General features: G+C 45.4%; 1 protein-coding gene across 1 annotated transcript in view; it reads right to left on the bottom strand.

Moving 5' to 3' along the window:
• The window catches only part of LOC140458474 (small ribosomal subunit protein eS27-like), a 49491-nt gene extending 38422 nt beyond the window's left edge, over positions 1 to 11069 (bottom strand). The window contains exon 1 of the mRNA XM_072553101.1: positions 10893 to 11069. Within this exon, the coding sequence (XP_072409202.1) occupies positions 10893 to 11045 (153 nt within the window). The 5' untranslated portion in view covers positions 11046 to 11069. The remainder of the gene's footprint in view (positions 1 to 10892) is intronic.
• Between the last annotated feature and the right edge of the window lie 4646 nt (positions 11070 to 15715).

Raw genomic sequence — 15715 nt, 5'->3', positions numbered from 1 at the left:
CAAATAACAAAGGAAAAGCAGACTACTCTGCTGCCATTCCACCCTCAACCCAATCCCACTGACTTGACTCTCCATTTTGTGTCACCACGTGGACATCTTCCACCAGCAATGCCTACATGTGATCACAGGTGACACTTGGTGAGATATCATCCCTCAATGAAAAAATGTGACACAAAGAACAGAGAAAATTACAGCACAGGAACAGGCCCTTCGGCCCTCCAAGCCTGCGTTGACCCACATCCTCCATCTAAACCTGTCGCCTATTTTGTAAGGATCCATATCCCTCTGCTCCCTGCCCATTCATGTATCTGGGAGAAAGTGAGGACTGCAGATGCTGAAAAATGTGGTGCTGGAAAAACACAGCAGGCCAGGCAGCATCTGAGGAGCAGGAGAATCGACGTTTCGGGCATAAGCCCTTCTTCAGGTCTGGATACATTTTAAATGACTCTATCACCTCTGCATTCCGGGCACCCACCACCCTCTGCGTAACTTCCCACGCATATCTCCCTTAAACTTTTCCCCTCTCACTTTGAATACAGGACCGATCAGAGGCATCTTCAGAATATTGTGATGGACAGACAGCTGAGTTGGACAAAGGCATATTGTTCACCTCCTGACTATATGTCCCACCAGAGACAACTGCAGAGTGGGCACTACCACCGTAGAGGAAGACCTGGCGAAGTGCGTTTGAGAAGGACTTTGAAGAGCAGGGCACCACCCGAGTTGGAATGACAGATACTGCAATGAACCTGTGCTACCCATTCTGGATTAGTGGTGCTGGAAGAGCACAGCAGTTCAGGCAGCATCCAAGGAGCTTCGAAATCGACGTTTCGGGCAAAAGCCCTTCATCAGGAATAAAGGCAGGTAGCCTGAAGCGTGGAGAGATAAGCTAGAGGAAGGTGGTGGTGGGGAGAAAGTAGCATAGAGTACAATGGGGGGGTGAGTGGGGGATGGGGATGAAGGTGATAGGTCAGGGAGGAGAGGGTGGAGTGGATAGGTGGAAAAGGAGATAGGCAGGTAGGACAAGTCCGGACAAGTCATGGGGACAGTTACTGAGCTGGAAGTTTAGAACTAGGGTGAGGGTGGGGGAAGAGGAAATGAGGAAACTGTTGAAGTCCACATTGATGCCCTGGGGCTGAAGTGTTCTGAGGCGGAAGATGAGGCGTTTTTCCAACGGATATGATATTATTTATTGTATCCATTGCTCCCGATGCGGTCTCCTCTACATTGGGGAGACTGGGCGCCTCCTAGCAGAGCGCTTTAGGGAACATCTCCGGGACACCCGCACCAATCAACCACACCGCCCCGTGGCCCAACATTTCAACTCCCCCTCCCACTCTGCCGAGGACATGGAGGTCCTGGGCCTCCTTCACCGCCGCTCCCTCACCACCAGACGCCTGGAGGAAGAACACCTCGTCTTCTGCCTCGGAACACTTCATCCCCAGGGCATCTGTGTGGACTTCAACAGTTTCCTCATTTCCCCTTCCCCCACCCTCACCCTAGTTCTAAACTTCCAGCTCAGCACCGTCCCCAGGACTTGTCCGGACTTGTCCTACCTGCCTATCTCCTTTTCCACCTCTCCACTCCACCCTCTCCTCCTTGACCTATCACCTTCATCCCCACCCCCACTCACCCATTGTACTCTATGCTACTTTCTCCCCACCCCCACCCTCCTCTAGCTTATCTCTCCACGCTTCAGGCTCACTGCCTTTATTCCTGATGAAGGGCTTTTGCCCGAAACGTCGATTTCGCTGCTCCTTGGATGCTGCCTGAACTGCTGTGCTCTTCCAGCACCACTAATCCCGAATCTGGTTTCCAACATCTGCAGTCATTGTTTTTAACCTCTGTGCTACCCACTGTCCTGCATGGCACCAGAAGGACTGAGGTTCAGTAAGCCATCACGGGAGATGTCTAACTCTCCAGCTCTAGAGCTGGGAAACATGTTGAGCTTTGGCACAAAGTGTGATGCCAAGTTTAATGAGCCTCGTAGGATTATCAGCCTTGTGGTTACACAACATGGACAAACATTTTACAATTATTTATCGAAACTCTTCAAAAACCTCAACAGCTGAAAGACATCAGCTCTCACTGCCCAAAAGTGACATTCATTGGCTAATAAACCCAGTGTCTGTGCTCCAATCCCTGGCAAATAGGCACAAGGCACCCACCTATTCATGACACACCAGTATATTGATTCCACATCACATACTGATTTTAATTACTGCTTGTGTAAGGTTATTCACTGTTTGTTTGCCTTACATGCTACAACCCTGGGCCACTTGCCAATATTTCTCAGTTGTGATACTTAGTTAACTCAGTCCCAGCCGCATATAAATAAAACAGGTTAAGAAAGTCAGAGAGTGAGCTCACACTCAAAGCACCTCAGGTCTGAGTAAGGTTTTGCACGCGGGCCAATCTTGAATTGAGTGTGAACTGACTCCAAAGTGTGACTTTCCCCCTCTGTGTTTCACTTTGCTCCACTATCAGTTCATACCCAGATTCCGAACCCCTGTTTATGCCCTAACTGCAAGGGAGACGTCACCACACTCACATGACAGCTGCACCTTTGATATAAATAGAATCATTGAAGTAATGGGCATGGTTTCCAAAACAGTGGCTCCACACTCACACAGCCAGAGTTTGGCTTTGCTCTCAGCAAGTGTCTACCCAACTTCACCCAACAGTGGCACTCATTCAAAGTGCATCTCCATATCACAGACACACACTGATACACACACACCTACATATACACAGACACACACTGATACACACACATCTACATATACACAGCTACACACACATATACACAGACACACATTGATACACACACACCTACATATCCACACACACACACTGATACACACACACCCACATATACACAGACACACACTGATACACTCACACCTACATATACACAGACACACACTGATACACACACACCCACATATACACAGACACACACTGATACACACACACCTACATATACACAGACACACACTGATACACACACACCCACATATACACAGACACAGACTGATACACACACACCCACATATCCACACACACACACTGATACACACACACCTACATATACACAGACACACACTGATACACTCACACCCACATATACAGACACACAGTGATACACACACACCTACATATACACAGACACACACTGATACACACACACCTACAAATACACAAACACGCATTGATACATTCACACGCACATATACACAGACACACACTGACACACACACATATACACAGACACACACTGATACACACACACCTACATATACACAGACACACACTGATACACACACACCTACATATACACAGACACACACTGATACACTCACACCTACAAATACACAGACATTCACACATACCTACATATACACAGACACACACTGATACACACACACCTACATATACACAGACACACACTGATACACACACACTGATACACACACACTGATACACACACATCTACATATACACAGACACACACTGATACACTCACACCTACATATACACAGACATTCACACAAACCTACATATACACAGACACACACAGATACACACACACCTACATATGCACAGACACACACTGATACACACCTACCTACATATACACAGACACACACTGATACACACACACCCACATATCCACACACACAAATACACACACACCCACATATCCACACACACACTGATACACACACACCTATATATACAGACACACACTGATACACTCACACCTACATATACACAGACACACACTGATACACACCCACATATCCACACACACCTATATATACAGACACACACTGATACACTCACACCCACATATACACAGACACGCACAGATACACACACACCCGCAGATACACAGACACACACTGATACACACACACCTACAAATACACAGACACACATTGATACATTCGCACGTACATATACACAGACACACACTGACACATACATATATACACATACACACACTGATACACTCACACACACATATACACAGATATACACTGATACACATACACGTACATATACTCAGACTCACAGACTCACACTGATATATTCACACACACATATACATAGACATACACTGATAAACACACACCTACATATACAGACACACACTTATACACACACACAAATATACACAGACACACACACCGATACACTCACACACACACCTACATATAGACAGACACACACAGATACACTCACACACACACCTACATATACACAGACACACACTGATACACACACGTACATATACTCACACACTGATATATTCACACACACATATACATAGACATACACTGATACACACACACCTACATATACAGACACACACACACAAATATACAGACACGCACACCGATACACTCACACACACACCTACGTATACACAGACACACAGAGATACACACACACATATACACAGACACACACACTGATACACAGACACACACGGATACACTCACACCCACATATACACAGACACATACTGATGTGCTGATATACACACACACATGATACATACACACATACATATACACACACACAGATACACACACACCTACATATACACACACACCTACATATACACAGACACACACTGATACACTCACACCCACATATACACAGACACACACTGATACACACACACCCACATATACACAGACACACACTGATACACACACACCTACAAATACACAGACACACACTGATACACACACACCTACAAATACACAGACACACACTGATACACAGACACCTACATATACACAGACACACACTGATACACACACACCTACATATACACAGACACACACTGATACACACACACCTACATATACACACACAGATACACACACACCTACATATACACACACCCACATATACACAGATACACACTGATACACTCACACCTACATATACACAGACACACACTGATACACACACACCTACAAATACACAGACACGCATTGATACATTCGCACATATATATACACAGACACATACTGACACACACACATATACACATACACAAACACACACTGATACACTCACACACACATATACACAGACACACACACACCTACATATACACAGACACACACTGATACATTCACACACATATATACATAGACATACACTGATACACACACACCAATACACTCACACATACACCTACATATACAGAGACACACACTGATACACACATATATACACAGACACACACACTGATACATAGACACACACTGATACACTCACACGTACGTATACATAGACACACTGATACACACACACCTACATATACACAGACACATACTGATGCGCTGATATACACACACACTGATACATACACACGTACATATACACACACACTGATACACAGACACACACTGATACACTCACACCTACATATACACAGACACACACTGATACACACACACCCACATATACACAGACACACACTGATACACTCACACCTACATATACACAGACACACACTGATACACTCACACCCACATATACACAGACACACATTGACACACTCACACCCACATATACACAGACACACACACATATACATATACACACACTGATACACACACATATACACATACACACACTGATACACTCACATACACATATACACACACTGATACACTCACATACACATATACACAGACACACACTGACACACACACATATACACATACACACACTGATACACTCACACCCACATATACACAGACACACACTGATACACTCACACCCACATATACACAGACACACACTGATACACATACACCTACAAATACACAGACAAGCATTGATACATTCACATGTACATATACACAGACACACACTGACACACACACATATACACATACGCACACTGATACACTCACATACACATATACACAGATATACACTGATACACACACATGTACATATACTCAGACACACACTGGTACATTCACACATACATATACATAGACATACACTGATACTCACACACCTACATATACACAGACACACACTGATACACACACACAAATATACACAGACACACACACACATATACACAGACACATACACTGATATGCTCACACTTACATATACACAGACACACACTGATACACACACACCCACATATACACAGACACACACTGATACACACACACCTATATATACAGACACACACTGATACACTCACACCTACATATACACATACACACACTGATACACTCACACACACATATACACAGATATACACCGATACACACACATGTACATATACTCAGACACACACTGATACACTCACACACACATATACACAGATATACACCGATACACACACATGTACATATACACAGACACACACTGTTACACACACACCTACATATACAAAGGTATGACTGAAAGAGAATCCTGAGCCCTAAGCCGACAATGACATCCGTGCCACCATCCCTCCTCCACCGCCTCATTGCCACCTGCACCGGACCCGCCAAGGTAGCAGTCGCTACTCTTTAACTGCCATCAGTTCGCTGCTGGGCATATCTTGCCGATACCGATGCCAGGCCTGGTGCTGAACCCGCATTCGGCCTGCGATCAGGAGTCCCTGGTCTGGGCCTGCTGCGATCAGGAGTCCCTGGTCTGGGCCTGCTGCGATCAGGAGTCCCAGGTCTGGGCCTGCTGTGATCAGGAGTCCCTGGTCTGGGCCTGCTGCGATCAGGAGTCCCTGGTCTGGGCCTGCTGCGATCAGGAGTCCCAGGTCTGGGCCTGCTGTGATCAGGAGTCCCTGGTCTGGGCCTGCTGCGATCAGGAGTCCCTGGTCTGGGCCTGCTGCGATCAGGAGTCCCTGGTCTGGGCCTGCTGTGATCAGGAGTCCCTGGTCTGGGCCTGTTGCGATCAGGAGTCCCTGGTCCAGGCCATCGTTCACCATGAGCTCTGGCTGCCCTCCTCCAAGATGTCACCTTGCCAGTGCCGCCACCTGATAAAGCCCACTGCCACCACCAGCCCTGAATGCCGGGAGGATGTCTCTGCTGCCACTACCACCTCTAATCACCGGGAGGAGCAGCATCCACCACCACCTCTGACCACCAGCAGGAGCTGCCATTCCACGCATGGCCCAATCGAGATGCCGTGCCGAGTTCACCGAATAACCTGCCACTAAAAGATCCAAAGAAAAGAAGAAAGGAAGAAAAAACAGGGGGGAAAAAATGACCAGAAGTAAGAATAAAGACAAGAGAAGAAAGCATGTGGGAGTAGATGAGCCCAAGGGAAGAGCCTGCTACTCTGCCACCATCTTGAATCAAAGAATTACCCACAATGCACACCAACACATACACAGATACACATAAACACACACACACATACACATGCACATTTGTACATGCAAACATGTGCTCACACACACAGACACAGTTGAGGAACGTTCTCCTTGGTACAAAGGAGATTGAGGGAAGATTTGACAGAAGTGCGCAAGATTAAGACAGGTTCAGATAAGATTGAAGAAAAACTTTCCAATAACCTACCTTTGGGGCACAAATTTCAGGTTTGGTGCGAAATATAATAGAGGGATGGGGAACATGATGCAGAAATTTTACTCTGTGGGCAGTAATGAACTGGGACTGGCTGCCCATCAGGGTGGTGGAAGCGGAGATGATGAATTAGTTTTGAAAGGAATAAACTTGCAAAGCTACATGGATTGAACAAGGAAATGGAACAGATTGCATTGTTCCACTGAGAACCAGCATTGATTATATGGGCCAGACAGCCTAATCTATTACATTGTCACTGGACTCCTCTCTTTAGTCTGAAGTTAAGTGAATTATGTAGACATTTAACAGTCAACGGCATTGCTGTGGTCTGGAGTCACATGTAGGTGAGACCAAGTAAGGATGGCAGGTTTTCTTCCCATTAGTGAACCAGATGGGTTTTTACAACAATAAAGATAGTCTCATAGTCATCTTCAACGAGAATAGCTTTTTAATTCCAGACTTGGAGTCATAGTCATCGAGATGTACAGCACAGAAACAGACTCTTCAGTCCAACCCGTCCATGCCGAGCAGATATCCCAACACAATCTAGTCCCACCTGCCAGCACCCGGCCCATATTCTTCCAAACCCTTCCTATTCATATACCCATCCAGATGCCTTTTAAATATTGCGTTTGTACCAGCCTCCACCACTTCCTCTGGCAACTCATTCCATACACGTACCACCCTCTGCGTGAAAAAGTTGCCCCTTAGGTCTCTTTTATATCTTTCCCCTCTCACCCTAAACCTATGCCCTCTAGTTCTGGACTCCCCCACCCAGGGAATAAACTTTGTCTATTTATCCTATCCATGCCCCTCACGATTTTCTCAACTTCTATAAAGTCACCCCTCAGACTCCAATGCTCCAGGGAAAACAGTCCCAGCCTATTCAACCTCTGCCTATAGCTCAAATCCTCCAATCCTGACAACATCCTTGTAAATCTTTTCTGAACCCTTTCAAGTTTCACAACATCCTTCCAATAGGAAGGAGACCAGAACTGCATGCAATATTCTAAACCAATGTCCTGTACAGCTGCAACAAGACCTCCCAACTCCTGTGATTGATTTTAAATTCCACAGATGGTAAGATTTGAACCTATTTGCCCAGAGTTTCAGCTGCTGGATTACTGCCTATTATCTCCCCTTAACATGGATGATCTAGGTAAGGGAAATGGACCTGCAGCAAATCCAATCCAAGAGGGATAGGATATCAAAGCCTGAAAATACCAGTCCAGGCTTTGCCCCAAATGTTGTAGGTCATGAGGTGTTGTCTTCAGTTGTTGATTTCCATGTTGCCAAGCTGCTGTTGTCACACATCGCCATGGTGACATGAGCTGGTCCAGAGACAATGTTACTGTTTATCACAGTCACTAGCTGGCGAACCCCAGTTGTGAGTCAGATACAATGTGAGGTGGCATGCTCACTAGCATTCTTTCTCTAGAGCTTCGGTCATCCTATAAATTGGTTAGGCTATCTCACTGCACAGGAAAGTTCCGAGACACACAACCAGATTCGAAACTGAGACAGTGGAATCCCCTTCACTTGATAAGTGCATGAATAGTTAGGATCTTTGCCTTTTAAAGGACTGTGCCTTTGTCCTCCCTGAGATGTTCTTGCTGGGGGCTGATGGTTATATAACCCTTTGCTATTGGGGAGATAATCAAAGGGAAAACAATGGGTGTCACGGTGGCTCAGTGGTTAGCACTGCTGCCTCACAGCGCCGGGGACCCACGTTCGATTCTACCCTCGGGTGACTGTCTGTGTGGAGTCTGCACGTTCTCTCTGTGTGGAGTTTGCACATTCTCTCTGTGTCTGCGTGGGTTTCCTGCCACACTCAAAGGTGTGCAGGTTAGGCAGATTGGCCGTGCTAAATTACCATAGTGTGCAGGCGAGGTGGATTAGTCATGGGAAGTACAGGGACAGCTCTGCAGAGAGTCAGTGCAGACTTGGTGGGCTGAATGGTCTCTTTCCACACTGTACAGTTTCTATGATAATGCTGTCCTGGTAACATCACATCATTAATCCTAATGTCTTGGCTCATGCTCTGGGGACACCGGTGGAAATCCCGTGGCTGGAATTCAAATTCTATGATTAAATCCAGCTCATGTGACTTGAGATCCACAGGAATCTTAGTGAAATCTGAAATGGCTAAGCAAGTCTATCAGTTCAAGGGCAATTAGGGATGGACAACAAATACTGGCACCCCATATAGGAGGAATGTTGGGCGGGCAAGTAGGGGAACAAATCCCTTTGCATCCAAAAAAAGTGCCATTTAACCCGGGTGTTCACATTCCCATGGATTCTCTTTTTCTCAGAAGGATATGTGGGATCTTGCTGTGCCTCCCCCCACACACAGGGTGGTATTCCGCCAAACATCTAATCAGTTGGGCCCTGGCCGCTCGGGGTGGCGGTTGGAGAGGGGGGTTCGGCATCCCGAGAAGGCGCTAATTAAATGCAAGTGCTGGGAGGGAAATTCACTGTTCAAAATAACCCGAGCCTCGGTGTTTTGTGGAGGGAATGTTTTTGGGATTTTCAAAACCGGGGGGGGGGGGGGGGTCAAACACACATTCCCGCACTGAGTGGGTAGGCAGTGTCTGTAAAATCCACAAGTGAGCGAAGGTTGGACAGGTAACCAAGGGGCAGGCTTGAAACGGAAAATTCAGAAGGCATGCTGCATTTGGGTTGGTCTGTCTGCTCAATGTTCAGCTTCTGACAAAATCTTAAACTTTCCCCTCTTTCCCCCATCACTGATCGAGCAGTAAAGATGTTAAGATGTCCCTAATATGACGGTAGGCTGGCTGAACTGGTTTCTTGGGAGCTCTGTGCTTGGGGGAGGAGGAGGAGGAGAGAAAGAACCCCATACTGAATTTCGATCCTTGTTTTGAAATCGAGAAGTCATCGGCCTGACACGCACTCTCCACAAATGTTAGCAGACCCGCCGCTGAGTATTTCCAGCCTGTCTTGGCTCCATTTCACTTTCAGATCATCAGCGACCTCCAATATTTTGCTTCTTGCACTGTTTAACTTTCGTTTTTGACACGTGTTTACCAGTTCAGACTTGTTGGGGGAAGAGCGATGAGAAATGGGGTGGGGGGGGGGGGTTGATGAGAATTCCAACCCCCCCCCCCAAAACACACACACACACACAAAAACAAACACAATCCTGTTCCACAAGCAGAAAGGAAAATTATTGGCAATTCTCTGTGTGGGTTTAAAGGGAGGCCTGAGCTCTGTGTCAGTTTCAGTGTATCCGAGCCGCGCGCGTTACTTTGTATCTGAAATGTATCGAGTGAAATGTAACAGGTACCAACTCACAGGCATGTTCCCCCGGAGAGATCGGGTAGAATCAACTCCCCTCTTCTCACGGATCAGCAAGATCACAGGCCACACACAAACACACGCACACCGAGCCACCTCTGCCAGCCCAGAGAACTGATGTAAACGCGTGAAACTTCCGCTTCCTCTCATCCCAAAGCAGTGTTCCTAAAAGTGGGATCGACCCTGCCCACGTGTGATGGAAACACAAGTGAGGGTTTGCAAACTGAATCTTCACGAACTGGACTGAAAAAATTGTGGTTATCTCTGTCCCCGCTGGGTTAACACAGTAAAAATTACAGGCGTGCACCCTTAGAAGTCTTTTATTGTATTGAACGATTTCCTTCTCCAACATGAATTACACAACCTTATGGTGGACGTTAGTTTGTGATTATAGGATTAGTTCGACGCAGAAGCAGACCAGGACCATAGTACTGCAGATGCCGGAATCTGTACTGGAAACAGCAAGTGAACAGCGGTCAGACAGCATCACGTCTGATACAGAAACAGGCCATTCGGCCCAGCATGCCTGTGCCAACCACGATGCCATTCCAAATCAATTCCATCTGTCCGTGCATGTAAACTTCATGAACTAAACCAAAGATTTAAAAGGGATCTAAGGGACAATGTTTTCATGCAGAGGGTGGTGTGTATATGAAATGAGCAGCCAGAGGAAGTGGTGGAGGCTGATACAATTACAACATTTAAAAGGCATCTGATGGGTATATGAATAGAAAGGGTTTAAATAGATATGGGCCAAGTGCTGGCAAATGGGACAAGATTAGGTTGGGATATCTGGTCAGCATGGACGAATTGGACTGAAGGGTCTCTTTCCATGCTGTACATTTCTATGACTCAAATGGGGGTTTTAACCCGAACTCCACTGGGTTAACACAGTAAAAGTTACAGTGTGGACCCAAGAAGTTTTTTTTTGCTTAAGGACTTTCTTGTTTAACAAAAATTACATAACCTTGTGGTGGAAATTGGTTTGTGATTGGACATTGGATAGTACAGCACAGAAACAGGCCATTCGGCCCACCATGTCTGTGCCAACCACAATGCCATTCTAAATTAATTCCATCAGCTTGTACATGGTTCATATCACTCTATTCCATGCCTTAAACTTTGTTAATTTATCTGCTTCTGTCATTTCCCTATATTCCAGGCCCATACCACCCTCTGTGTAAAACTTCCCTCACACATCTCCTTTAATTATTTTTCCCCCTCGCCTTAAACCTGTGACCCCCTTGTATTTGACATTGCCACCCTGGGAAAAACAGAACTCCCAGGGTATATGATTAGGAAGAGTTTGGAGGGATATGGGTCGGGTGCTGGCAGGTGGGACTAGATTAGGTTGGGATATCTGGTCGGCATGGATGGATTGGACCGAAGGACCGTGCTGCACATCTCTATGACTCTATAATTATTTAGGTAAAAACAATGACTGCAGATGCTGGAAAGCAAATACTGGATTAGTGGTGCTGGAAGAGCACAGCAGTTCAGGCTGCATGCTCTATAATTATTTACCCTATCCATGCCTCTTATAATTTTACATGCTTCAATCAAATTGACTCTCTGCCTGATTTTTAAAAAATGTTCTTGGATCAGTGAAGTCTCCAACCATTAATTTATGTTTGTTTGGAAAGGGTAGTCTGGAAAAAAAAGATCAGGTTTATTACATTCAGGAATGCACTGAATGCACAGAATTATTACAGGGCCAGAGGAAGACCATTCAACCCATCAGTTGCAACTTAGTTTGTGTTAGTAGGAGAACATGGCTCAGGGAGTCGGTTAGATAATTAAATGCTTCTGACAGACCACCAAACAGTGCACCCCAATCAATTTAAGGCTTTCTAAAAGATGGCTCCCCAACCTAAAATGTTGAGGTCGTGAGATCAGAGGCAGAAATGGCCTGTGTGGAGCTCTGACTGAGTTACAACTGAATACTCTGCTCCAATAGGCCCTCGATCTCTCAGTTCTCTCTGAGGAGGTGTAACCTATATCAAGCCTGAAAGGAGAAAACAAAACAAAGTCATAGAGTCATAGAGATGTACAACACGGAAACAGACCCTTCAGTCCAACCCATCCATGCCGACCAGATATCCCAACCCAATCTAGTCCCACCGGCCAGCACCCGGCCCATATCCCTCTAAACTCTTCCTATTCATATACCCGTCCAAATGCCTCTTAAATGTTGCAATTGTACCAGCCTCCACCACTTCCTCTGGCAGCTCATTCCATACCCGTACCACCCTCTGTGTCAAAAAAGTTGCCCCTTAGGTCTCTTTTGTATCTTTCCCCTCTCACCCTAAACCTAGGCCCTCTAGTTCTGGACTCCCCGACTCCAGGGAAAAGACTTTGTCTATTTACCCTATCCAAGCCCCTCATAATTTTGTAAACCTCTGTAAGGTCACCCCTCAGCCTCCAACGCTCCAGGGAAAACAGCCCCAGCCTGTTCAGCCTCTCCCTATAGCTCAAATCCTCCAAGGGAAAAGTTTGGGAAGTGCCAAGGCAGTGGGAAAGTGGTAATGTGGCTGGTCTAGTACAGCATGGAAACCAACACTTTGGAACAATGCGTCCATGCTGACCAGATATCCTAAATTAATCTAAATAAACCCTCCAATTGCTGATTCCGTCAGGTACTGAAATGGCTCTTACTCAAGATGCAAGTGAGATCCTGTGTGACTGTGACAAAGGTAAACCTTCCCCCCTCTTCCTGTCTGTGCCTTTCATATGGTCAGCACACCATCCTCCTCCATGGCCTCCCCAATGTTATTCAACAGTTTGGGACTGCACTCACCATGGTTAGATATCCAGTCATAACCAGATAATCACCTGCAAAGTTTCTCTTCACAAGCCCACACTGATACCTCTGGCGTTTCCCAAAGATCTATCCTAGGCTTCCTCCTATTTCTTATTTACCACATAGTCCTTTAATCTCTTCCTATTCATGTACCCATCCAGATGCCTTTTAAAAGCTGTAATTGTATCAGCCTCCACCACCTCCTCTGGCAGCCCGTTCTATACGTGCACTGTTGTGCATGTTGCACAAGTTGTTCCTTAGGTCCCCTTTAAATTTTGGACACCCCCCCCTATCCTGGGAATAAGACCTTGGCTATACATCCTATCCATGCCACTCATGATTTTTTTTTCAATCTCTGTAAGGTCACCCCTCAACCTCTGATGCTCTGGCGAAAATAATTGCGAACTAGTCAGCCTCTCCCTGTAGCTCAAACCCTCCAATCCTGGCAACATCCTTGTAAATCTTTCCAGAGTTCTGGGCTAGTGCTCTCTGTGGGGAACAAGCACAGAGCACGCTAGAGAAGCTCTGCAGCATCTGTGGAGAAAGACTCTTGGTCATACCAGTCTCAAAACATTAACTCTATTTCTCTCTCCATAGATACTGCCAGACACGCTGAGTTTCTCCTGCTTTCTCTGAGTGTGTCTCAGATTTCTAACATCCACAGCAGCTTTTTGTCTTTGTTCAAATGCTCTGGGTACATGGGTTTGAATCTCACCGTGGCAGTTGATGAAATTTGAATTCAATAAAAGGTTAGCCCTATGATGACCATGTCACCACTGATGATTCACTAATGGCCTTTAGACAAGCAAACCTGTCACCCTCACCTTGATTATGTGTGACTCCAAACTCCACAGTAATAGGTTTGACTATTAATTGCCCCTGAGATGGGTAATAAATGCCAGAGATGTCATAATGAATTAAACATAAAATCAAATGTTGGAGATGCAGTGTCTGCTAAGTCTCCTATTTTGCTTTCTCCTACCTGCCCTGATTCCCAATGCAATACTTCCAAAAATATTCATTCCTGACTCCAACATCAACTCCGTCTACCATCTCCTTTTCCTCTCCAAAGTCCTTGTAACCCCCATTCTCATTAATTAAAACTATGCCCATCTTTCCCACAACTCCATGTTTGACTTGTTATGGACCAGACCAGATCAGACCAGATCCACTCAAAATATTTTAAGATGCTAACATTTTCTTATTTAAAAGGTCGATGTGAAGGGCCATAATCTTGATGTGATGCAACTGGTCAAACGACTCAATGTTAACCAGAACACAATTTAGTTACACACTGTAGTTAAAATACAAACAAAGGAAAGAGAAAATTAGAATAATTTAACTCTTTTGGAAAATTTATCTGAATAATAGATACAGTAACTACTACTAATGCACTGTTCCAATATAGTAACATCCCATAAACCCACCTCTTGGCAAAAAGGCCAAATTCAGACACAGATTCTCACATGCAGTTCCCCAATTCAGAAAGGAAATAAAAACATCAAGAGAAAATTCAGAGAACGTAGCAGCCAGGAGATATTCACTGAAGCTTCCAACTCTTTTGAAAGCCCAAAATCTTCTTATGTTACTCAAAAATCCTGATCTGTAAGAGTTGGCCAGGCTGTTAAACAAAGCCCTTAGGCCTCACAAGTTGTTTCTACAAGTGGTCTGGTAGCCAGCTTGTCATCTCCACCTTACAACCTCTCTTCATAAAAAAAGGACTAAATAACCTCTTAAAGTGACGGCATCATCACAGAATCCTTCCAATTGCTGATTCCGTCGGGTACTGAAATGACTCTTACTAAAGTCGCATCCTACATGACTGTGACAAAGGTACACCTTCCCCCCTCTTCTTGTCTGTGCCTTTCATATGGTCAGCACACCATCCTCCTCCATGGCCTCCCCAATGTTATTCAACAGTTTGGGACTGCACTCACCATGGTTAGATATCCAGTCATAACCAGATAATCACCTGCAAAGTTTCTCTTCACAAGCCCACACTGATACCTCTGGCGTTTCC

This window comes from Chiloscyllium punctatum, chromosome 33 (genome assembly GCF_047496795.1).
Source record: "Chiloscyllium punctatum isolate Juve2018m chromosome 33, sChiPun1.3, whole genome shotgun sequence".
In the NCBI taxonomy this organism is placed as follows: Eukaryota; Metazoa; Chordata; class Chondrichthyes; order Orectolobiformes; family Hemiscylliidae; genus Chiloscyllium; species Chiloscyllium punctatum.
This window is presented reverse-complemented; position numbering and strand designations above follow the sequence as displayed.